Raw genomic sequence first — 23,726 nt, 5'->3', positions numbered from 1 at the left:
TTCATAAATACCTTTTCGGCCAAAAACATCACCACTTTTTGGTCAAAAAGTAAAATAAATGCAAAAATTATAATTGTTAAAGGAACATGTTGCCTTGGATCGGTCGAGTTGGTCTTTGAAAAGCGTTCTGTAACCGTTTGTTATAAAATGCACATGGGTAGAAATATGCCTCCAAATTGCGTGGTTTTCTTTTTACCTTGTACACTAACACGGCGGCCATTTATGGGAGTCAAAATTTTGACTCCCATAAATGGCTGACTGTTATAGTTCGCGACGTAAAAGGAAAACCGTGCAATTTTGAGTGATACTTGTGTAGATCATTGTATTCTACTTTTAAAACATCTTTCTAACCATATGCATTTCATAACAAACGGTTTCAAATGCTTTTTATAGACCAACTCGTCCGATCCAAGGCAACGTGTTCCTTTAAATGATTTTTTGCAACACAACAACCCTCCAGCTATGAAATGGTACAGCCCTCCGCCGCCCCCGGGTAAACAACTCCTCATAAGGGAATGCTGTGCGCGTCGCGCGTATCGCGTGATGTTGCAAAACTGTTTCAGCCGTTGCTCTCGACCAACAGGAATGAAGAAACTGTCTTATAAGAACAGGTGCAAGGTCGCGTGTCACGCCCATGAATTAACACTTTTTACCGGTCAAAAACAAAGGTTTATACACACCCACGTGACGCGCTCTCCACCAATTGGAATAGTGAAAATGTTTGAGGTATTTATGAATTGTGTTTTAATCTTCATGATTCATGCTTCGTGACTCAAGAGTCTAAGATTCATTAAAAAATGCCAGATGCCTTAGGTCTATAACAACCAAAAGGGAATAAGGTATAAAGACAAACAAGATCCTCTGGCAATTTTATGAGTCATCATAATAAACTGAAAACGCTGTTCAGCGTGGCTGACAGTTTTCTCCCTTTAATGCCAAAAAAATTATGTAATTGTTTTTCATCTATGCTGAGATACCTGATTTTCTCAAAGAAAAGCAGAAAAACATGAAAACGATGTAACATTCTAGTGTGATAATAATTATACTTTTTTTTATCTATGCTGAGATTAAATTAAATTCAATTCAATATGATGTTTATTCCATACTCTCTTTGGAAAATAGTTCAATATGAGAATATCAGTACATAGACAGGTAACAGAACTAAAAAGGGCATATTTTAAGTAAACAAAAAAGTATAGTGCTATAGCAAATATTAAATAAATAACTAGGAATGAACTATTCCGATTTTCTATTTTCTCAAAGAAAATAGAAAAACATTTACATTACATAGAAAATAAAATAATGTATAGTCAATTCAAGTTTTCAGCTTACATTAATTTCCCATTTTTACTCAGCTGGTGCCATTGGAAATTGAATAGCATCTTGCAGTGGCTGGCACTTCCTTATTTTTTCAATGAAATGCAGTTTGCCTCTGCAAATGTCAGGCCTGATACTTCAGATGTCATGCCCCCTGGTCATTGCCTTGGTGCCCTTGAAATGGTCAAGTAGAAATTTACAATTTCCTCATAGGGTGCACTTTACTGAGCATACAGGCCTTAAATGTAGTGCTTGGCTGAGGCAGTTTTGCCCTTTTGTAATTTCAGTCAATGTCTGGATTGTTTGGTTTGGTAGTTTGATTGGTCACTCATCAGAATATTCTTCTTCGAGTCACACAGTCATACTCCCCCTCTGCAATTTTTCCATCTTGTCCCCATGAGAGTTGTGACCAACGCTTGTTCAACGCAAAAACACCTCACCATCCCGATCTTTATTCTGCCTCCATGTTTGTCTAGTTCCTGACGTGTTAATGGCTATCAGGAATGGTGATTGTCTTGATACAAAAAGGGCGCCAGACTGTCTTGTCCTCCTGCCTCGCTTTCACACCATGGATTTGAATAGGGATAAGCTCTTTGAGTGTCTTGTAAAATGTCTCGTCATGAATGAATTCTCTGGCAGATTTCCTGTTTTTCTGTTTTTTGGGGCCAAGTGCTTTCCACTCTTCTGCCAAGTGCTCTTCCCATCCTTAAAAACATGTTTGTGTAGAAATGGAAAACCACCCATTGGAGTCTAATACCCCTGAGTGGTCAATGGCCTGACAGACCATTGTGTCTTACCACACAATGGATGAAATAATCAATAGAGTATAGACCTAGGAATGTACATTGTGTGCTGACCACCATCCTTTAGGCTATCTCTGCTGTGCTGTAATGATCAATGTTACTGAGTTGAAGGAAAAGTCAGTGGAGGGTCGAGGAGAGTTAATGTAGCTTTCACAGCGTTCGTCTGCTACAGAGTGAAATTACTGTCTGCTTGATTGAAACTGAACATCATCTCCCGTCCCTGAGCATGATTTGAAGGAGACCTGGGATTGTTTCTTGTATTAAGAGACACTGGTGGTGTCTTGTATCGGCTGAATTATGAAGCAGGTAATTTGACTGAGCAGAGCAGGGTTTTAGAGGAAGTAGTGTTCAGAGAGCGTGTTCACCCGTCCCATAATTTTAGTGGATTTTCTCCACATCTGTCGGTTTGATTGATAAGGAAAAGGGGCAATTTGTTGGCTGTCCGTTCTGCTTTAGAATGCATTCAGATGTTTTTCGGATTGTACGTTGTTTCAGTACTATATCATATTCACCTTAAGTGCACTGTTTTCCCCCATCTGTCTGTTTATAACCAACGAAGGTAAAGATTGATCGGTTGTAAAAGCACCAATTGGCTGTCTGTCGGGTCTGCATAATGATTGTTATGATACGCAGTTACATGTATAAAAGCGCGGTATCACATCTGAGTGTGTTTTAAAGTACTCTTTTTTTTCTTTTCCTGCAAGTATGTGGAGCTATTATTTGAAATATAAGACCCAATTATTAACATAGGACCATGTAGTGGTTTAGGGTGCTATGCTTAAAGGGGCAAACTTAAAGGAACACGTTGCCTTAGACCGGACGAGTTGGTCTATAGAAAGTGTTTGTTACCGTTTTTATAAAACGCATATGGTTGGAAAGATGTTTTAAAAGTAGAATACAATGATCCACACAAATTTGCCTCAAAATTGCGTGGTTTTCCTTTTACTGTGCCAATTAACACAGTCGGCCATTTATGGGAGTAAAAAATTTTACTCCCATAAATGGCCGACCGTGTCAGTCGACGAGGTAAAAGGAAAACCGTGCAATTTAGAGGCATTTTTGTGTGGATCTTTGTATTCTACTTTTACATAATCTCTCGACCCATATGCATTTTATAAAAAACGGTTACTAACGCTTTTCAAAGACTAACTCGACCAATCCAAGGCAACGGGTTCCTTTAAGTGTGTTGCGTTCTTTTGCATTACACAACAGGGACTTACTGATTGGATTTAAATCTCATCCGAAGGACAAAGCAATAATGTTTAATTGTCAAGAAAAAGAATCAAACCCACACTCTGCTGTCAGAAACACAAGAGCATGAGTTAGGTGCTTCTGACCGGTCGGCCACGACACGCCGTACTCAGGGTCAATATTCATATAAGAAGATGTTTCAGGAATGCTTTTGTGTTAAGGGACTCAGTAAAAAATACTGAAAGGCTATGTCTTTTCTTAATTTCACATTAATGTTATCACAGAATTCTGTGCTTACAGCACTTTTGAAAGCACATTCTTCTTTGCACTGTAAAAAGGTATAAGCGCAGAATCACACGGTTAGCGGTGCCATGAAAGTGTATTCCGATCAATGAATCCACATGTGGCAACATTTTAAGAAAAAACTGAGTGTATTTATAGGCTCATTGGATAAGCAGCAGGTTGTGTCTACATTAGGGATGAGAATTTGACTTATACCTGAATTCAGAATTTTCTGCCTAGTGAAAAAAGGTAGCTGCTATTTTCTCCGCATAAAAAAATATCCTGCTCTTTTATCTCCTTTTATGTAGTGAGGAAACTGTTTCCAAAAGCTCATTGAAATCTATGAATCTATAGCTCCAGGGATTATCAATGGTGGAAATGTCAAAGTTTCAGCATAAATTTGGCGCATGAATTTATAAATTTTAGGAGGGGATGACTCCCACCTCTTCTACATTGGATCATGCTTGAAATGTCATGAGCTTTGTAAAAAGACATCCACCATAAAGATCCTTCAATCCAAAGTTGACCTCTCTCTGACATTAAGACCAAAATGTGTGTCAGAATTTCCCACGACAAGTTTATTTTACAAACATTGTCTTCACGTTTATCCTCGTAATGGGAATATCACCAAGGGGCTACATTCTTGCAACTGCTTGTTAACTAAAGGATCTTGTAAAATTAAGAAATTTGGCCCAACTAATGTGTATCTTGTAAATGCCTCAAACTGCCTCTAGCCACCGGGCAATCTTGGTGGTCTAGTTGGTAAGACACTCTAGAATTGTAAAGGTTGTGGGTTTGAATCCCACCAAGTAACATGCCTGTGATTTTTTTCACAGAACTCGGGAAAGTACTGAGTGTACAGTGCTAACACACATCGGTGTATATGGGTAAAAACCAAAACTATTATTCTTTATCCCCGATGCAAACTTAACATCTATTATATTTTGTAATGGTCGCACAAAATTTAGTTGTGATTGACAAAAGGTGTTTGTTTGAAAGCTCGTCCTAAGTTTTCATGATATTCAATGTTAATTTTTAACGAATTATTTTGGATTATACAAAAATAAAAATGTAATTATACACAGACCGGTACATAACAAATTGCTATGGATTATTTTCTTCTCGAGAATTCCGTTTGTTTAAAAAATAGGATTTAAGAGGAAGATTTTTTCATGAAAAAATGTAGCCTTCGTTCAAGCTGTTTTTTTCCAGTCTGTTTGTGCTTGTCATTGTTGTATTTTGGTTGTCATTCTCTGAGTGCTTTGTAGCCCTAGGAAAATGCGTTTATAATATAAAATTTGTTATCGCTTGAAAACCCCCACATCATTTCAAATTTACCCAGTCAGTTTCCCTTATTTGAAAGACGATAACATGATGGGGAAAATAAAAATCTAGATCAAACAAGAAAAAAATGCTACATCTGTAAATATATGCGTAATGTCGACCTTGTAGCATCAATGTATGTAGAGCAAAGGTTGGCAAACTAGACACTTTTCCACTTGCCTGATCATTTTATTGTTATAAATGAGGTCATTGATAGATTGTAGGACGCTTGATCAATGGAGGTCTACCGTGTATAAAAAGCTGGTATCTTGCCAGGGGTTTATGCAGAATTAACAATGTTTGAATTATAGGAACGTAATGCCTCAGCTGTTAATGTTGTAATCTACTGTATTTGCATTATGATGATATTAATATACAGTTGGTTGGTTTAAATGGAAGGTATAAGTTTGGTAATCACTCTTAAAGGATTTGGGTACTTTTTCAAAATGTCCATAGATTTACATTTAACTTACAGGGTTTGAAGATACTGATAGTGGAAAGCTACCCTTCAAATATTACTCACTGAGGTGCTGTAGTTTTTGAGAAATGAGTAAAACAATGTCATGAAAATACGTTTGTACATGCTTAAAATGATTTTCGTCTCATGAGACGAAAATTATTTTCATGACATTGTTTTACTTATTTCCCAAAAACTACAGCACCTCAGCACGTAATATTGTCAGGGAAGCTTTCTACTATCATTATCTTCGAACTGTGTAGGTTTAGTGTAAGTCTGTGGACATTGTGCTTTTTGTCCTACAAAAGTTACATAGACCCTTTAAGATTAACGGCAATAACAAGTTGAAGCCTCTAGCAGCATTCGATAGTAGTATTTAAAGCATTTTGATAAAAATATAAGTTCAAAGATTTCACAGCAAAAGTCCCCCAAAAAAAAAAAAAAAGCAAAGATGCATACGTGTGTAGCACTCTAAACAAAATTACAAATGGCTTCACAAATATTTGGCTCCAGCATGGCTCAAAATTTTACACTTGGCCCGCAGGCAGGCCCTTGGCCCACAGGCAGGTAGGCCCTTGGCCCGCAGGCAGGCCCTTGGCCCGCAGGTAGGCCCTTGGCCCGCAGGCAGGCCCTTGGCCCGCAGGCAGGCCCTTGGCCCGCAGGCAGGCCCTTGGCCACTGATTTCAGTATCAGACCAGTAAACTGAAAGCCAGAGAAGTTTGGCAGTCTTATAAATTGTTCATTATCTTTCTGTTTAGTCAATGTTAAACTATATCATTTTGATGCTGGTCTATTCAAAATTGTCAGCTCTAAGTCCTGTGGTCTGGTGGACTTTCTGCAATATTTTAGTGAGGCCTGGAATGACATGAAGGCTCAGTGAGAGACCATGGCCTCTGTTGTCACTTAAAATTATTGCCATAAACTTAAAGGCAGTGGACACTATTGGTAATTGTCAAAGACTAGCCTTCACAGTTGGTGTATCTCAACATATGCATAAAATAACAAACCTGTGAAAATTTAAGTTCAATCGGTCATCAAACTTGCGAGATAATAATGAAAGAAAAAACACCCTTGTCACACGAAGTTGTGTACGTTTAGATGGTTGATTTCGAGATCTAAAGTTCTAAATCTGAGGTCACAAAATCAAATTCGTGGAAAATTACTTCTTTCTTGAAAACTATGGCACTTCAGAGGGAGCCGTTTCTCACATTGTTTTATACCATCAACTTCTCCCCATTACTCGTCACCAAGAAAGGTTTTATGCCAATAATTATTTTGAGTAATTACCAATAGTGTCCACTGCCTTTAAAGATTTTCCAATGGAGTGCCCTTTGAAACAATAAGTGGCCTTGCCCTTTCAAAGATGAAATCCCAGGCCTGTTCTTGCCATTAAAGTCCTTACATGTACATATAAATTTGGTGAGCAGTAGTATCTGTTAAAGGCTCTATGGAAAAGCATTATTGCTTGTGAATCATTGGAAATGACCTTGTTAACAATCGCCAGTGATGTCGTGTTTGTATCCATAGCTCAATATTATTACATGGTTGTAGCTAGGTCGGGGGTTCTTTGACGATCCATGTCCATTGATCTTCCTTAAGGCTAGGGGGATTATATTATTGAGCTGGCCCTTTGCGCTAATTATTAACCAGGTTGAACTGGGTATATGTTAATACACCACAAAGTGATGCACAATTCTACCGAACACAATTCTGGAAGTTACTTTAAATATTGGTTTTTTTCCAGTAATTGTCTTTGTAACCAGGCTGAAGTGAACTGGGTATGTTAATGTGGACACCACGAGTTGATTTAAGAGAACACTGATATTTTAGACTGTGGCAGGCATGTGCTCTCTTCTGTTATTGTCATTATCCCAACTCGTGTACATATATATATGCTTGATTCGAGTCCTGATATACATTGTACAAGTCTAAATGATTGATAATGTACATATATGCACAATTTATCCTTCATCCTTGAGACAGGTGTATTAATATGCACGATGCGCTTTCAAGCTCCAATTAGCCCAGTAAAAACCACAAGTATTAATATCAATTATGGACGAGAGATAATGGAAACCGGACTGGGCCGTATCTACAGCTCTCTCGTCGTCAACATATTTACTTCACTGTCTCTAAATCGAGGAGGGACTGTAATTAGATGGTTGTGGCTGAGGCTACCTGGTCAAATGAGTATGCATTGAAGTATAGGAAGCCCATAGCAACATTCTTAGTAACAGCCACAGCCATACTGTAGCCACAATTCGGACACGGCCTTAAGCATCATGGAGTTTCATTCTCCATGGTGGCACTACATGTAGTTTTAAACCACTTCAGTGCAGTGTTCTGACCATATGCCAGCTCAAACATGAGGACCATTCAAAATTCACTCCAAGTGGTCCAGCTGTTGAAAAACCATGAGTTCGTTTGAAATATGGACCAGTGAAAAAGCTGAAGGCTAATGAAATGACAAGCTTACTGCTTGGGGAAAAAAAAAATCTCAATAAATTCTCCTTAAAGGCAGTGGACACTATTGGTAATTGTCAAAGACACGCCTTTACAGTTGGTGTATCTCAACACATGCATAAAATAACAAACCTGTGAAAATTTGAGCTCAATCGGTCATCGAAGTTGCGAGATAATAATGAAAGAAAAAACACCCTTGTCACACAAAGTTGTGTGCGTTTAGAAGGTTGATTTCAAATTCTAAATCTGAGGTCTGGAAATCAAATTCGTGGAAAATTACTTCTTTCTCAAAAACTATGTCTCTTCAGAGGGAGCAGTTTCTCACAATGTTTTATGCTGTCAACCTCTCCCCATTACTCGTCACCAAGAAAGGTTTTATGCTTATAATTATTTTGAGTAATTACCAATAGTGTCCACTGCCTTTAAAAGTGACCAGCACTAGTCCTGCAGGCCTAAAGATACCTGTGTACAGAAGATGGTGAAAATGTCAGTTTCAGATGTGGGAGGAAAACCTCGAATAGGGGAACAAGCCTCTGGATTTGAATTGGTGAGATCCACAGAGGTGAAAGGCAGGGAAAAAACACTGAGCCACCCTGAATGCCACTGCATTGCAAAACCGATTAAGCCTACACTTTACATGGGATCAGGTTTGCCACCATCATAAGCCAACAGTTCAGCTAAGGGAAATTAACGCATCATAATTTGTGAGGGATTCTAAATCACACTTCGTTCAAAACTAACTTGACACAATTTTCTGGAGATAATCATATTTATCCGGATGGTATTTCACCTTTCGTGGTTCTTTTCTTTGTGCCAGCATATTTTCCCATCTCATCAGAGATCGTGTATTGTTGTGATCATAATAACGGATAAATCTCTTAAGATGGGATTTTCCAAGTTAACCTTGAGGGACAAAAAAAGGAAGATTATTGTGAATGCTTTTGGGGATTTTAAGTATACACTTTTGTATTGAGTTCAGTTTAAGCCTGACTAAATTGTGTTTGACACCAGGTTTTCATTTAAAGGAAGTGGACACTATTGGTAATTACTCAAAATAATTATTAGCATAAAACCTTTCTTGGTGACAAGTAATGGGGAGAGGTTGGTGGTATAAACCAGTAATGGGGAGAGGTTTATAGTATAAAACATTGTGAGAAACAGCTTTCTCTGAAGTGCCATAGTTTTCGAGAAAGAAGTAATTTTCCACAAATTTGATTTCGAGACCTCAAGTTTAGATCTTGAGGTCTCGAAATCAACCATCTAAACGCACACAACTTCGTGTGACAAGGGTGTTTTTTCTTTCATTATTATCTCGCAACTTTGATGACCGATTGAGCTCAAATTTTCACAGGTTTGTTGTTTTATGCATATGTTGAGAAACACCAACTGTGAAGGCTAGTCTTTGACAATTACCAATAGTGTCCACTGCCTTTAAGCCTATACTTTACATGGGATCAGGTTTGCCACCATCATAAGCCAACAGTTCAGGTGTCGCGTTACCATGGTGTTGGATTTTTGTTTGGTATGAGGAAGGAGCTAAGGGAAATAACGCATCATAATTTGTGAGGGATTCTAAATCACACTTCGTTCAAAACTTGACACAATTTTCTGGAGATAATCTTATTTATCCGGATGGTATTTCACATTTCTTGGTTCTTTTCTTTGTGCCAGCATATTTTCCCATCTCATCAGAGATCGTGTATTGTTGTGATCATAATAACGGATAAATCTCTTAAGATGGGATTTTCCTTTTTGAAAAGACACAAAATCATCTCACCTAGAAAACGGCCAAGTTTACCTTGAGGGACAGTATGCTTTTGGGGATTTGAAGTATACACTTTTGTATTGAATTCAATTTAAGCCAGACTTAATTGTGTTTGACGCCAGGTTTTCATTTACGATTCTTGAGTCACGATCCAATCACAATTTACTTCTCACAAGGAATTTATGATTGGAGGGAAATTTTGTTTAATCATTATGTTGTAATGAAGGCATCGGTCTTTGGATTGCCTGTTTTGAACTTTAAAAACTTGAACCAAGGTTAGAGATTTTCCCCGCTTTCATGAGGATCTGTATCTATTGGAAAATAAGTGCATCACAAAAATGAAGTTAACCAGATCAACAAAGTTTGGGTTTGAGTCCCAGTCGTGACACTTGTGTGATTAAAGGAACACGTTGCCTTGGATCGGACGAGTTGGTCCATAAAAAGCGTCTGTAACCCTTTTTTTATAAAATGCATATGGTTGGAAAGATGTTTTAAAAGTAGATTACAATGATCCACACAAGTTTGCCTTGAAATTGCGTGGTTTTCCCTTTTACTCTGCGAACCAACACGGTCGGCCATATGGGAGTCAAAATTTTGACTCCCATAAATGGCCGACGTGTTAGTCGACGAGGTAAAAGGAAACCACGCAATTTCGAGGCATGTTTGTGTGGATCATTGTATTCTACTTTTACAACATCTTTCTACCCATGTGCATTTTATAAAAAACGGTTACAAACGCTTTTCAAAGACCAACTCGACCGATCCAAGGCAACGTGTTCCTTTAAGCAAGACACTTATGTTAGCAGCATTACATGGTGCTATGTTAAAGGATCGAGTAGGTCTCATAATTCAAACGAAGTCCCACATACCTTGCCGGAAAATACTGTATGTTAAAACGCCTTGAGCGTCACTGAGTGACGGATATGAGCGCTATATTAAAAGCCACTATTAATATTTCTATTATTATTATTAACTTTGGAGCCTCTCTAACAGTTGAAGGAGAAAGTTAATATTTCTTAAAAAATTATACTCATTATTGGAGTGGAACTCTCTGCTGCTGCAAGTAGCATTATGGGTCGAGAAGGATTCCTGAAAGCTTTCATGCTTAAAATGTTCGGTTGGCTTTTGGATCTCAAGATATGTTCGTGCACACAGTCATAGCATTAAATTATTTACATTGGATTGTATGACTAGGGGCTGTGTAAATGTCAGATATTCTTGATTAAGGCTAGTTTTACCTTGAGTAATCAACCAAGCGCTGGGTTTAACCGATATGAAAATTATTAATTAAAAAACCCAGAACAACTCATGTAAAGGTTTAAAGTTCGTTTTTTTAATGATCGTTATTGGGTGCGTTCGTTTAGCTTCCCTGGGTCGACCCCGGTGTGTGGCGTGTTTTTTTTCCAGGACAAACGTTTGCAGATAATTACCCACGTTCGTCCTGGAAAAAAAAAAAAAACACACACCGGGGTCGACCCAGGGAAGCTAAACAAACGCACTCAATGTTATAGCTGGGCTCTGCAAGTAAGGGTTTAACGCCGAAAGCCTTGTTCACTTGGGCAACTTTGACAGACTGTTACTATTTAGGGTGTAGGTTAGTCCTTCAACTCAAATCCCATGTTTGGTTATTTTCACTTTTAAGGTGATTAGGCATCATACCAAATCAAATAATGTGTTTGTTACTTTGCCCATGCAATACCAAGAAAACAATTGTGGTTCTTGCAGGGAAAACTTGAAGGAGTATACCACTGGCCTCATAGCTCAGTTGGTAGAGCATCTGACCGGGGTGTCAGGGGTCTTGGGTTTAAAGACCATGGACACTATTGGTAATTGTCAAAGACCAATCTTCACAGTTGGTGTATCTCAACATATGCATAAAATAACAAACCTGTGAAAATTTGAGCTCAATTGGTCATCAAAGTTGCGAGATAATAATGAAAGAAAAAACGCCCTTGTCACACGAAGTTGTGTGCTTTCAGATGCTTGATTTCGAGACCTCAAATTCTAAATCTGAGGTCTAGAAATCAAATTCGTTGAAAATTACTTCTTTCTCGAAAACTACGTTACTTCAGAGGGAGCCGTTTCTCACAATGTTTTATGCTATCAATCTCTCCCCATTACTTGTTACCAAGTAAGGTTTTATGAAAATAATTATTTCGAGTAATTACCAATAGTGTCCACTGCCTTTAAATCCCAATGAGGACCATTTTTCTCTCATATCATGTTTGGTCATTTTCATATGGTGATTAGGCAACATACCAAGTCATATGTTTGATTCAGAATATGATGCAAGATGTCGAGGCAATCAATTTCAATTCATTTTTGTATTGTACTCATTTAGGACATGCCAGGTTTCAGGGGCATGCGTTACTCCAAGTTCCGCCACGTCTACGGCAGTCCCTACCGCCGTGAGAAATGCTACAACAACATCCCCATCACAAAGAATTCTCATGATGCCAACTTCTGCGCCGTCAACCCCAAGTTTCTGGCCATTATTCTGGAGAGTCAGGGAGGTGGAGCATTCATCTGTGTTCCAATTGAGAGAGTGAGTGAGAGTTTTTTAAATTTTTAATTTTTTTTATATAAAAACATACCTGTTTCTATGTTACATTATTTTAGCAAAATAGATTTCAGGCAAAATGGTCTTTTTATCTGGAAAGATTGGATTAATTGCTTTTTATAATAGACTGTGCAAGTCTCGCATAGGCCTATTTTTTCTAGAAATCTAATCTTCTTAAAAAAAAATTCAAAAATAAAATTTGGCTTATCAGAGTAAGATTACCAGCCAAAACAGCATGTCACCTGTACAATATGTGACTGATATCCTGTTTATTTATGCTTAGCAGAAGTTTGTTAAGCACTAGTTTCTGCTTAAAGCTTTAAATTGAGCCCTGATTTTTGACACTGAGAATAAGGTTTAGATTTACTGTGGGTGAACATGTCTGGCCCAATTTTATAAAGCTGCTAAGCAGGATTTCCTGCGAAGCAAATTTCTTTGCTAAGCAAAAATTGAGTGGGGTACTGGTTGCAACAATTGTAAACTTTTGGGAATTTTGGCTGGTAACCTGATTCTGCTAAGCAATATATATATCTGTGCTAAACATACTGCTTACCGTTAAGCAACGCTATAAAATTGGCCCCTGGTGATTGCAACGGATTAAATGGGGGGGGGGGGGGGCAGGAAATGTCTCCAGCGTAAAGAAGTTCTTAGCAGCAGAGTGCTTGTACTGTTTTGTCATAGCAAAGTTGTGAATCTACGATTATTGATAAGACACAATTGTGCATGTAGTGAACTTGATTCAAACGATTTATACATTTGCTGGGGATGCTTGCAGGAAGTTTGTCCACCAGAGTGTCTTGTATCCACTTCAAGGGGATTAGAATTCCTCTTAAAGATGTGGGTTATTTTTAGCTTACGGAAACGTGCCAAATCTCAAGGCTATGCATCACCCCCCTGTCCTTTAACTTTTGAGTCATTCCTGGCATTGGGGCTGTATCGTCGTGGCAACTAATAGACCAATCTAGGAGTCATTATTTGACTGGTTTTGGCGCTGACGGCGGAAACAGGAAACCATGTGTATCACATTCTATTACCGGTCAGACTGTGGGAATTGGGGAAAACGGCTTCGGGCTGTGGACAAAATCTTAGATTTCTGTTTGTTTCTTTTGTTGGTGCTCTGTGATTTCTGTTTGTTTTTTTGAGGCGCTACTGTATGTATTGTCCTGAGGGGTATATTGAACGATTTTCCGTGTACATGTGCTGGATGTGTGTCGCGCAGAGCAAAATGGTACACAAAATGTGTCAGTTGCTACTATTATTCTCTGCCATTATTTGCTACCCAATATTATCAGCATTCAGTCTGCTTAAAATATGTTCAGTCTAAATTGTTTGCCGTGCGAAATTGCTGAACAAAATCCGTCCTTGGGGTATCAGGGATTGGGGGGGGGGGTGTTCTTTTAAAGACAGTATTTTGATATTGAGCGTCTTTCTGTATCAATTTTATATTGTAAGTGAGTAATTTTGAAAATTGTTAACTATTATTTTAAATTTACATGTACTCAACATACAAAAACCTGATTTGGTTCAATTAAAAAAAAAAAAAAAATCTTGATTTCAGTTTGAAGTACAATGCACATCATGGACTGTAAAGCATGACATACTTTGAACTTTAATATGATTTCTTAACTATTCTTTGCCTTCAGTAAGTCAGGGAAATTTGTAATAAAAAGCCTGGAAAGACTGTCAAAACCTACACCATGTGTACAAGTATAATAGACCTTATGCACATGGCGTCATTTCAGGAGGGCGCCCTCACCTAGAGATCAAAAGGAGGTTGTTCATTGGCCAATACTGTGCGCCGCGGGTACAAATCTGTGCGTCTCGATTGTTTCGTCACTGTTTTTCCTCTAAGAGGGCGGCTGGATGACGTCAATGCATAAGGTCTATATGGCAGCACCTTTCTCCCATGTCTGCTGTGTGTGTTATGACTACCAAAAGTTTGACCTTGTTAATACCAGGGCATTTCCTGGCGGGCAAGATTGCTGCACTATTGCACTGAGTGTACAAAATATTTACAATCCTGAGAAGTGCAGATTTTAATAGGGGGAGGGGGGCATCCAGGGGAAGGATATGTTGCCCCTTTGTACATGAATGTAGGTTCTTTAACGACATGATGACCTAGTCCAGCCACTTAGTGTCCAGGTACCGCCATTCCAGGGGGTCACTTTGGGAAGGCTTTTACAGGAGAAATTAGCAATGGTTTTCCACTTGGTTTCAGTGATACCATTCCCATAGTTGTACTTACAATGACGGGACACGCCATTACAGAAAATGTGAATGAAGAGATCATACAGTGTACATGAACCAGTCAAGAGATTTTCTTCCACAAAACCTAAACAATTTCTTTCTTTTGTGGTGTTTACTGAACATTTTGGAAGAAGTTTTTATGAAAAGCATAGTTATTAAAAAATCTTCTAAGAATGTCTGTTTGGAAAAAACACTAGACTTTATGACTTGTTCTGTTCTGGTTTACTGTCAAGTTAAAGTTTTAAAAATTATGGCCATATCGCACTGGGCAATTTTTTCATGCAACTAGAAGGCTACCTAACTGCACGGTACACAAAAGGAACACTTTGACAACACAAGAGAAATTCTTGTAGCTGTAACCCACTTTTCCCAAGAAAGTAATTAAGAAACTGAAATAAGAATTAATTTTCTCATCAGAGATTGCATTAAGTATGGTTGCCTGTAAACTGCCTCATGTGATAACCAGACCTTAAAGGAAGTGAACACTTTTGGTAATTACTCAAAATAATTATTAGCATGGGGAGCTGTTGATAGTATAAAAGAGAAACGGCTCCCTCTGAAGTAATGTACATTGTAGTTTTCGAGAAAGAAGTAATTTTCCATGAATTTGATTTCTCGAAATCAAGAATGAAAGCACACAACTTCGTGTGACAAGGGTGTTGTTTTTTTCCACTCGCAACTTTGACGACCAATTGAGTTCAAATGTTCACAGGTTTGTTATTTTGTGCATATGTTGAGATACACCAAGTGAGAAGATTACCAACTACACATGTTTTGATGTTACATCAAATAATATTTGACTGGGTTTTTCCCTTTGTTTTGGTCTTTGCAGTATGGACGTGTGGATGCTCTGAATAACAAGATTGCTGGTCACAAAGGGCCAGTACTGGACATCAAATGGAATCCTTTTAACGACAATGAGATCGCGTCTAGCTCAGATGATGGAACGGTAAGTCTCATCTTGTCTTGTTCCTTAACTCCTAAGAGGAGAGTCAAGTGGGTGCAGGGACAGCGAGTGCAAGCACCAGTCTTCACCAGGCTGGATGGTTATGAACAACGGGTTATGTCTGCAAATGATAGTCCAATCCACTCTTTGACTTAAAAAAAACCAAACTATTTTTTAAGAGTCATCGCCTAACATCACAAGGCCGGCCGGCCACCTTGAAGATGAGGGCAACATATTAATTTTGTTTTTTTACCCATACACCGATGTGTGTTAGCATTGTATACTCGGTACTTTCACGAGTCCTGTGAAAAAATATCACTGGCATGTTACTTGGGTGGGATTCGAACCAACGACCCTTGCAATTCTAGAGCAGTGTCTTACTAGTCTTACCAATGAGGGCAACACTTCACCAACTCGCCCCAAATCAATTGTCACTCCCACTCTGTCAGGTTTTTTTGAAGAGATAAAGTCTGCTTTTTGAAGAAACACCAAGGCAACAAAAAAAACTTAAAAAAAACACCTCTAACATACAAAGTTATTCATGGAAAACTGTCCTCATTTTAAATGTAAAACTCACATGTCATTGGTGTGTATATAACTGTGGTACATAATTAGTGTTGAGATTGATTTCAAGAGGATTTGCAGTCTCTGGGCCCAATTTCATAGAGCTGCTTAAGCACAAATTTTTGCTTAAGCAAAAAAATCCTTGCTTAGTAAAATCAGATTACCGGCCAAGACTCCACTCATTTCTTATGCTAAGTAAACAACAGCTAAATACTAGTCACAAGCAATGTATATGGCATGAAATTTTGGCCAGTAACATGTGTAAAATAAGCGAGCTATTTTCGTGCTTAAGCAAATTTTTTGCTTAAGCAGCTCTATGAAATTGGCCCCAGATGATGTACAAGAATCAATTTTGAAGAAATGTGAATCTGAAAGAGTCCTAGTTTAAACTTTATCCTGATTTCTTCTAACAGGTCAAAGTTTGGGGCATCCCGGATTCCGGTATAGTCAGCGAGTCGAGTGCAGTGTTGAATGCAGATCTGGTCCTACACACAAGGAGAGTTGTACAAATTGAATGGCACCCAACGGCAGAGGGTATACTAGCCAGTGCTGGACAAGACAACAAGGTAAGGTACCTGCCTTCGATTTCACCAAACGCTTCCTAACTTAGAATTAATCTTATTAGGACTTAGGACGAGTTAAGTTCCGTATCCGAAGACGTAGGACGCATTGAACCCGTCCTAAGTTAGGACGGGTTACTCATACTAACTCGAGATGGGATTATTCTTAGCATTTCGTGAAATCGGCTGCTGAAGGATAAGGAAAGGTATTGGTTTTGCAGAACCAGCGATATCATTGGATACAATGCACATGTCTATTACAGAACACTTCCATACATTGATGTTTTATTTGTATGTACAATTTGACTGCGAAATAAATGCAAGATCAATGGTACATGCGTAGCACGTGACCGTCAAGATCTTGACGCAGGCTTAAGGCCAATCTCTGGCGTAATTCTCGAGCCTCGAGCCTGTTTCCTGTAGTATTCTATACCGGGAGACTATAAACATTGTATAGCGCCCTCTACTGTTCTTTCTCCCAAGTGTATCACTGAATTCCATCCAAACTTTACAATGTTTTCACTGTCAGCTGAGAAGGGAAATGGGGGGTCGAAGCTGTATACCCCTCTAGCCCTTTTCACACTACATATCTCTTATCCCTGGGGAATACGTGAGGCACCGCATTTTTTTACCCCACTTTCATGGCGGCACAATTTCACACTGTTCCACAGGGTTCCAGCTGAACGTCTTCAAGAAGAACCCAGGGGTCGATTTCACAAAGAGTTAGGACTCGTCTTATCTCGAGTTAGGACGAGTATTAAACTCGTCCTAGCTTGGGATTAGTTTTAAGGTTTGCATGCTACAGTGCAGGGTTGGGACTCGTCCTAAGTCCTAAGATTAGTCTTAAGTTAGGAAGAGTTTTGTGAAATCGACGGCAGAGTTTACAACTACCCTTTACTCAAGATCATATTCCTATTACTATATTTTACTTTTTTTTCAGATCATCATATGGGACGTTGAACAACAAGAGGCCTTTAATATCATCCAGTGCCACACGGACAGAATATTCTGCATGGCGTTCAACTTCATGGGGGATCTACTAGCAACAACGTGTAAAGATAAAAAGATTAGAATTCTTGATGCTAGGACAGGAGAAGTCCTAATGGTAAGGTTTCTTGGTTGAGTTTTCAGTGATTGTTTATGATTCATGAGTTATTCCCTAACGCCCTTTAAGCGTCTAAAATTCCAGGCCTTGATTTTCTCCTTTGAGAGGGCAAGGATGTTTTTGATTTACATAGCGTCGGCTCAGTGCTATGAGGTCACTTACTGCAAATTCTTGGCCATAATGATAAAAAAGCATTCAGCGTTAAAAAAAATTAAGAAAATATTAAAGACCCAAAATAAAACAAATTACGAGAAATAAAATTGTTTGGTATTGAGTGACCATATAGTGGAGGATTGAGGATTGTTCACCAAAATAACACTTTCTTATCACTGTGTCAGGTATACCAATCTTATCCGAGTCCACACATTTTGTTTTTTCAGTGGGTTGGTCACCAGCAAAGACATTCAGGAGTTATAATTTGGCAATCCTTAGGTTGTGTTTTCTTGCTGTTTAAGGTGTTGGTTGGTAGTTCTAATATTCTTATTATTTTGTAAGATGGATACTGAAATTGTCTTTGTTATTTTCAGATCGGAAATGGTCACAGTGGGACCAAGAGTTCGAAGGTCGTTTTCGCTGGTGACTCTGATTACTTGGTCACATCGGGGATGAATAGAATGAGTAATCGACAAATAGCACTGTGGAAACAGGTACTTTGAAATCATATCGTACCCCGATCTCCCTACCCTAACCCCACCCTGACCCTACCCTTACCCCACCCTGACCCTACTCTAACCCCATCCTGACCCTACTTTAACCCCACCCTGACCCTACCCTAACCCCACCCTGACCCTACCCTGACCCTACCCTGACCCTATGCTGACCCGCCATGACCCCACCCCCAATCCCTGTAATCATCAGAATTTGTGGCTATGGCTTCCCCTGCTGCTCAGGGTGTTGCTAATGACGTCCTCAACACATGATGATGTGATGGTCCAGCCATAACTGTAGCCAAAAACACCATTTAGGACACAGCAATTTTTTTAATAGATATTGAATTTGCATTGGGGAAAAAGAGTATTAATTTTGGTTTTACCCTTACATCAATGTGTTTTAGCACTGTATACTCAGCTTTTTCCTAAGCTCTGTGAACAAAATCACAGGCAAATTAGTAAGTGGGATTTGAACCCACATCTTTGAAATTCTAGAGCAGACACTTACCACCTAGACAACCGAGATTGCCTGGTAGCTAGAGGCAGTTTGAATCCTATATTTTAGCAGTGGGTAGCTGTTAATAGATGTAAACCTTGCATCAGAGATAAAGACACTGCTCTAGAATTGCAAAGGTCGTGGGTTCGAATCTCACCCGAGTAATTTGCCTGTGATTTGTTTTCCCTCAGAACTTGGGAAAGTACCAAGTGTTCAGTGCTTACACTCATCGGTGTATTAAAGGATTTTGGTACTTTTTGTAACACAAAACACAATGTCCACAGACTTACATTTATCTTACACCGTTTGATGATAATGATATTAGAAAGCTTCCCTGAAAATATTACTTGCTGACATGGCTGAGGTGCTGTAGTTTTGAGAAATGAGTAAAACAATGTCATGAAAATACGTTTTTACACGCTAAAATAATTTTCGTCTCATGATCATAAGACGAAAATTATTTTCATGACATTGTTTTACTCATTTCTCAAAAACTACAGCACCTCAGCAAGTAATATTTTCAGGGAAGCTTTCTACTATCATTATTTTCAAACTGTGTAAGTTTAGTGTAAATCTGTGGACATTGTGTTTTTTTGTCCTACAAAAAGTACATAGACCCTTTAAGGGAAAAACCAAAATTTATATTGATTTTAATTCTGCTTGTTTTTCTTATAAACGCTCAGTTTCCACCCTTTCTGTAGAAACAACCGTCAATCTAAATTTGTCCCTTTTCTTTTCCTCACGTAGAATGACCTGTCAGCACCAGTGGAGATGGTTGATATTGACAATGGAACTGGTGTCCAGTTATTATTCTATGATCCAGACAGCCGTGTTGCTTTCATTGCTGGAAAGGTGAGCTTGCTGTCTAACAGAAATGATCAAACTTAACTTAGCTAAGTAAGATTTGAAACTTTGCATGGTGGAAATAGGATATGGAAGGTTTAATAATGAGTTTGGGTGGTTCTGAAAAGAACCGTTGGTTTCACTTTGACGTTTTGATTTTTAAATGTACTTTTTCCTATTGTTTTTAAAATTTGTTTTAATGTTGTCATTTATTATGGCAGGGCCATAACTTTCTCACCTTCTAATTTTTTAGATTTGTTTGCAATGTTTTACTTTAACTAGTGTTTTTACATGTGTCTTCAAATGTACTATTTGAATGATGTTCTATGTTGTAATATTCTAGTATGTGAGCATGTGGGCCACGAGTGGAATGGGTTTAAACCAACAAAAATTCCAACCTGTAACTGTGGAATGGTTTGTAATGGTTGGTCAACTGTCTGGAAAATGGTACCAAGAGTAGAAAATAATAATCTGTATTATATTTGCTTTGTAATTTCTAGCCTCTTAAACTCTGTTTTTTATACAGTAAATGCACTTAAATCCTTGTCATTTGATAGGTTGGACACAAGTCATGTGTCAAACTAAATATTGCCACACAGTATACTGTTCCAACACTCAAACATTTAATATAGGAGCCCTACATTGGTAAATATATAGGTGTGTTATATTGATAAATATTGGGGTCCTATATTAGAACACTTTGTAGCTAACCTTTGTGTGTACTAACATTGAGTAACATACAGGGATGAGATTTGTCGGACTTTTATCTGAATTCAGACTTTTTAAGTCGGCCTGATGGTGACGAAAATCAACCGTTACTTTTTCAATACTATAACCTGCTCTTTGATCTACTTTTCTAATGCTGAGAACACTGTTCCTAAAATCTCAGTGGAATCTATAACTCCAGGGGTTTCCATACAGGTAGAAAGCCATAATTTCAACATACATCAGAAGAATTTGTATCCTACATGTGTAGTTTCAGACCTTTTTTGTGAGAAATTACTCAAAATTCATCCCTGCATATACTGTATGTTTTGATTGCTTTTAATGCATTATTGCCAAGATTTTTATTGAAATCCGGACTGTTCTATTTCACTCAACTTCGCCACAAGAAATGGAACAATCCAGATTTCACCTTGCGATTATATTCTGCTATATTGTACTCCACTATTTGTTTAATATTATTATTATCATCAGGGTGACGGCAGCATCCGATACTTTGAGATCAACCCAGAGGAGAAGCCTAACATCTTCCGTCTCAACGAGTACATCACCTCGATGCCTCAGTGTGGTCTGGGCATCATGCCCAAACGAGCTATGGACATGAAGCAGTGCGAGCTGGTACGATTCTACAAACTCCATGTTTCCAAGGGGATCTGTGAACCAGTCTCGATGATCGTACCTAGAAAGGTTAGTCACCCATTGAAGGGGTTAGGAATACCTGCATCCTAATCATCTTTGCTTTCTTTTGTTGCTCTTTAAAAGCAGTGGACACTATTGGTAATTACTCAAAATAATTATTAGCATAAAACCTTACTTGGTGACGAGTAATGGGGAGCGGTTGATAGTATAAAACATTGTGAGAAACGGCTCCCTCTGAAGTAGAGAAGTTTTCGAGAAAAAAGTAATTTTCCACGAATTTGATTTAGAGACCTCAAGTTTAGAATTTGATGTCCCGAAATCAAGCATCTGAAAGCACACAACTTCGTGTGACAAAGGTGTTTTTGTCTCCGACTCCGACGACCAATCGAGCTCAAATTTTCACAAGTTTGTTATTTTATGCATATGTTGAGATACAGCAAGTAAGAAGACTGGTCTTTGACAATTACCAAAAGTGTCCACTGGCTTTAATTAAGCCTTCTAGAAAGATTCTGATTGGTTAGAAAAGTTGTTTATTTTTTGCATTTATACCATAGGTCTTTTGATGGGTAGGCATAATCCATTTTGTATTTTCTCATGAAAAATACATGTTACTTTCTTACTGTTGATTTTTCTTATTGTGGCACTTTTCATGAAGCTTTATTGATTTTTGTGCTTTTATGTTGAAGTTTATTGAATTGAAAAATTGAATTTAAATCCATCCATTTTTATCCTTTTATTTTTTGACCTCATCAGTCTGAAGCCTTTCAGGAGGACATCTACCCACGTACAATGAGCACTGAGCCAGCCCTCTCAGCCCAAGATTGGATCGCAGGGCGTGACAGCTGCCCCAACATGGTCCTAATCGGAGAGAATCGAACCCAGGTTGACTCAACACCAGCACCGGCCAGAAACTCCCTCAGAGAGTCCATATCTCAGAATAAAACAAAGTCACCAAAGAAGACGCAGCAGGAGGCAGACAACAGGGTCTCTGAGAGGTCATGGTCTAAGAAAGAGGAAGTCACCGAGAAGAAGAATACGCCAAGTTGGTCTTCTGATAGCCGTAGTAGTAGTAGTAGTAGCTCTTACAGCAGCACAAAACGTGTCGAGATGTCGTCTTCGAGTAAACCAGACACGAGGCAGGCAGATGTCGAGAAGGAGAACATCGTCCCGACCGTGTCTTCATCGGTGCAGTCCACCCCGCCTACAACTCAGGAAGAAGCGTCGACATTGTCTGAGATATCGTCAATCACAAGCAGCCATTCAGAGAGCTCAAATAAATCTGCCAACCCGTCTGATGGGAATAGGTCGATCGCATCACGAATGGCCATGTTTGAGGATAACACCAAGCGAGGCTGGAGACGGGCCGCTTCCTTGGACAGTGCCCCGCCTCCCTCGCCCACGAAAATACGTTTGACGGACACCATTAACGAGGACGAGGGAATGAAAGATCGCGGCGACCGGTCATCTCGGACTCAGTCTACCGATGAGAGAGAGGTCCTGAGAATCAGCATGGATTCGCAGAGAGACGTTTCTAGACCATCGGGGATTGACATGGTGAGAAGTAACGGCGACGGGAAAGAAATGGCCAAGACTTCTCGGTCTAGCTCAGACGCTGGTATTAGGAGAGAGTTCATGACGTCAAAAGATCTTGGCATGGAACAGGTTGGTTATGACACACAGTAAGGCTGTGTCCGAAACAGCGACTTCAACTACAGCTACGGCTAGATCAACGCATCTACCAGTGTTGAAGATGAGGCATGCGAGCGCAATCTAGCCGTAGCTAGCTGTAGCCGAAGTCACCATTTCAGACAGGGCCTTATGTAGTGTGGTATCCCTTGTCTTTTGGAAGTCTAGAGAGACTCTGTGGTCAAATGGAGTTTTAAGATTTACTCAATGTCCAAAAGATAGAGTCCTTCAGGGTTTACCCATAACCTTTTCAGTGACTCATGGCCAGCAGGACCAGTTGGCTTGTCAGTTCACTGGTCAGTCAGCTTTTGCACTGGTCCATAATTCATATTAAATAGGGATGATTTTCAACCCTAAACTAGCAAGCGGGAGAACTTGGAGTGTATTTTGACTGGTCCTCGTGTCTTTTAACTGGCATTTGGCCAACGGATGTTGAGGGCGATACCCTTTAAGTGCAATTTTTGTCAAAATCCCCAAAACTGTCAATGACGTCAAATTCATACATGATCTTTGTTTGTTGTACTTCGATAATGCACTGGTTTGTTTCACTTAAACCATGATTTGAAATGAAATTTTTGTAAACAAATTCGACTTTGACATTGATTCCACTCTCAAAATAAACAGTTATCTCCGGGAGAAGAAGGGACTGTGGTGAGTCTACTGTGATGGAAATTTCCGCAAGCATGGCAAACCTTCTTCAGACGTCTGATATCCTTCCCCTCTGCTTTACCCCCTAACCCTAGCCCAGACCCCTTCCAGCTCTCAACCCGTAGCCCACAACCCCTAGCATCCAACCCCAGTGTTCCAGCCCTCAATCCCCATTCCGCAAGCCCACAACCCCAAACCCTAACCCCATCCCAAAGCCCCTAGCCACCAACCCCTTTGCCCACAACCCAAGCCCCCAACCTCTATCCCCTAACCCCCAACCGCCAACCCTATTGTGTTTTTCAAATGTTCAATATTGATGTTTTTGTACAATACCCTATTGTTCTGCATGACAATCTTAACTCAGTCTCTATACTGTATTGTTTATTATTGTTGTAAATTAACAACAGTTTCAAATTTTGCGGTTACACAAATTGCATAGCTGTCAAATTATGAATAAC

At 39.1% G+C, this 23,726-nt stretch overlaps 1 protein-coding gene across 6 annotated transcripts in view; it reads left to right on the top strand.

Moving 5' to 3' along the window:
- Nucleotides 1–23,726, top strand: part of LOC139937852 (coronin-2B-like) — a 47,470-nt gene that overhangs the window by 14,848 nt on the left and 8,896 nt on the right. For 4 of the 6 annotated variants that reach the window (XM_071933203.1, XM_071933200.1, XM_071933201.1 and 1 more), the window contains 9 exons: nt 11,943–12,146; nt 15,241–15,357; nt 16,332–16,484; nt 17,419–17,583; nt 18,111–18,230; nt 19,477–19,581; nt 20,770–20,982; nt 21,688–22,596; nt 23,245–23,271. In XM_071933203.1, the coding sequence (XP_071789304.1) occupies nt 11,946–12,146; nt 15,241–15,357; nt 16,332–16,484; nt 17,419–17,583; nt 18,111–18,230; nt 19,477–19,581; nt 20,770–20,982; nt 21,688–22,596; nt 23,245–23,271 (2,010 nt within the window). In that variant the 5' untranslated portion in view covers nt 11,943–11,945. Of the gene's footprint in view, nt 1–2,220; nt 2,427–11,942; nt 12,147–15,240; nt 15,358–16,331; nt 16,485–17,418; nt 17,584–18,110; nt 18,231–19,476; nt 19,582–20,769; nt 20,983–21,687; nt 22,597–23,244; nt 23,272–23,726 lie in introns of those variants that run through there. The other 2 variants (XM_071933202.1, XM_071933205.1) reach the window with 2 other exon arrangements.

This window comes from Asterias amurensis, chromosome 5, assembly GCF_032118995.1.
Source record: "Asterias amurensis chromosome 5, ASM3211899v1".
Taxonomy (NCBI): Eukaryota; Metazoa; Echinodermata; class Asteroidea; order Forcipulatida; family Asteriidae; genus Asterias; species Asterias amurensis.
This window is presented reverse-complemented; position numbering and strand designations above follow the sequence as displayed.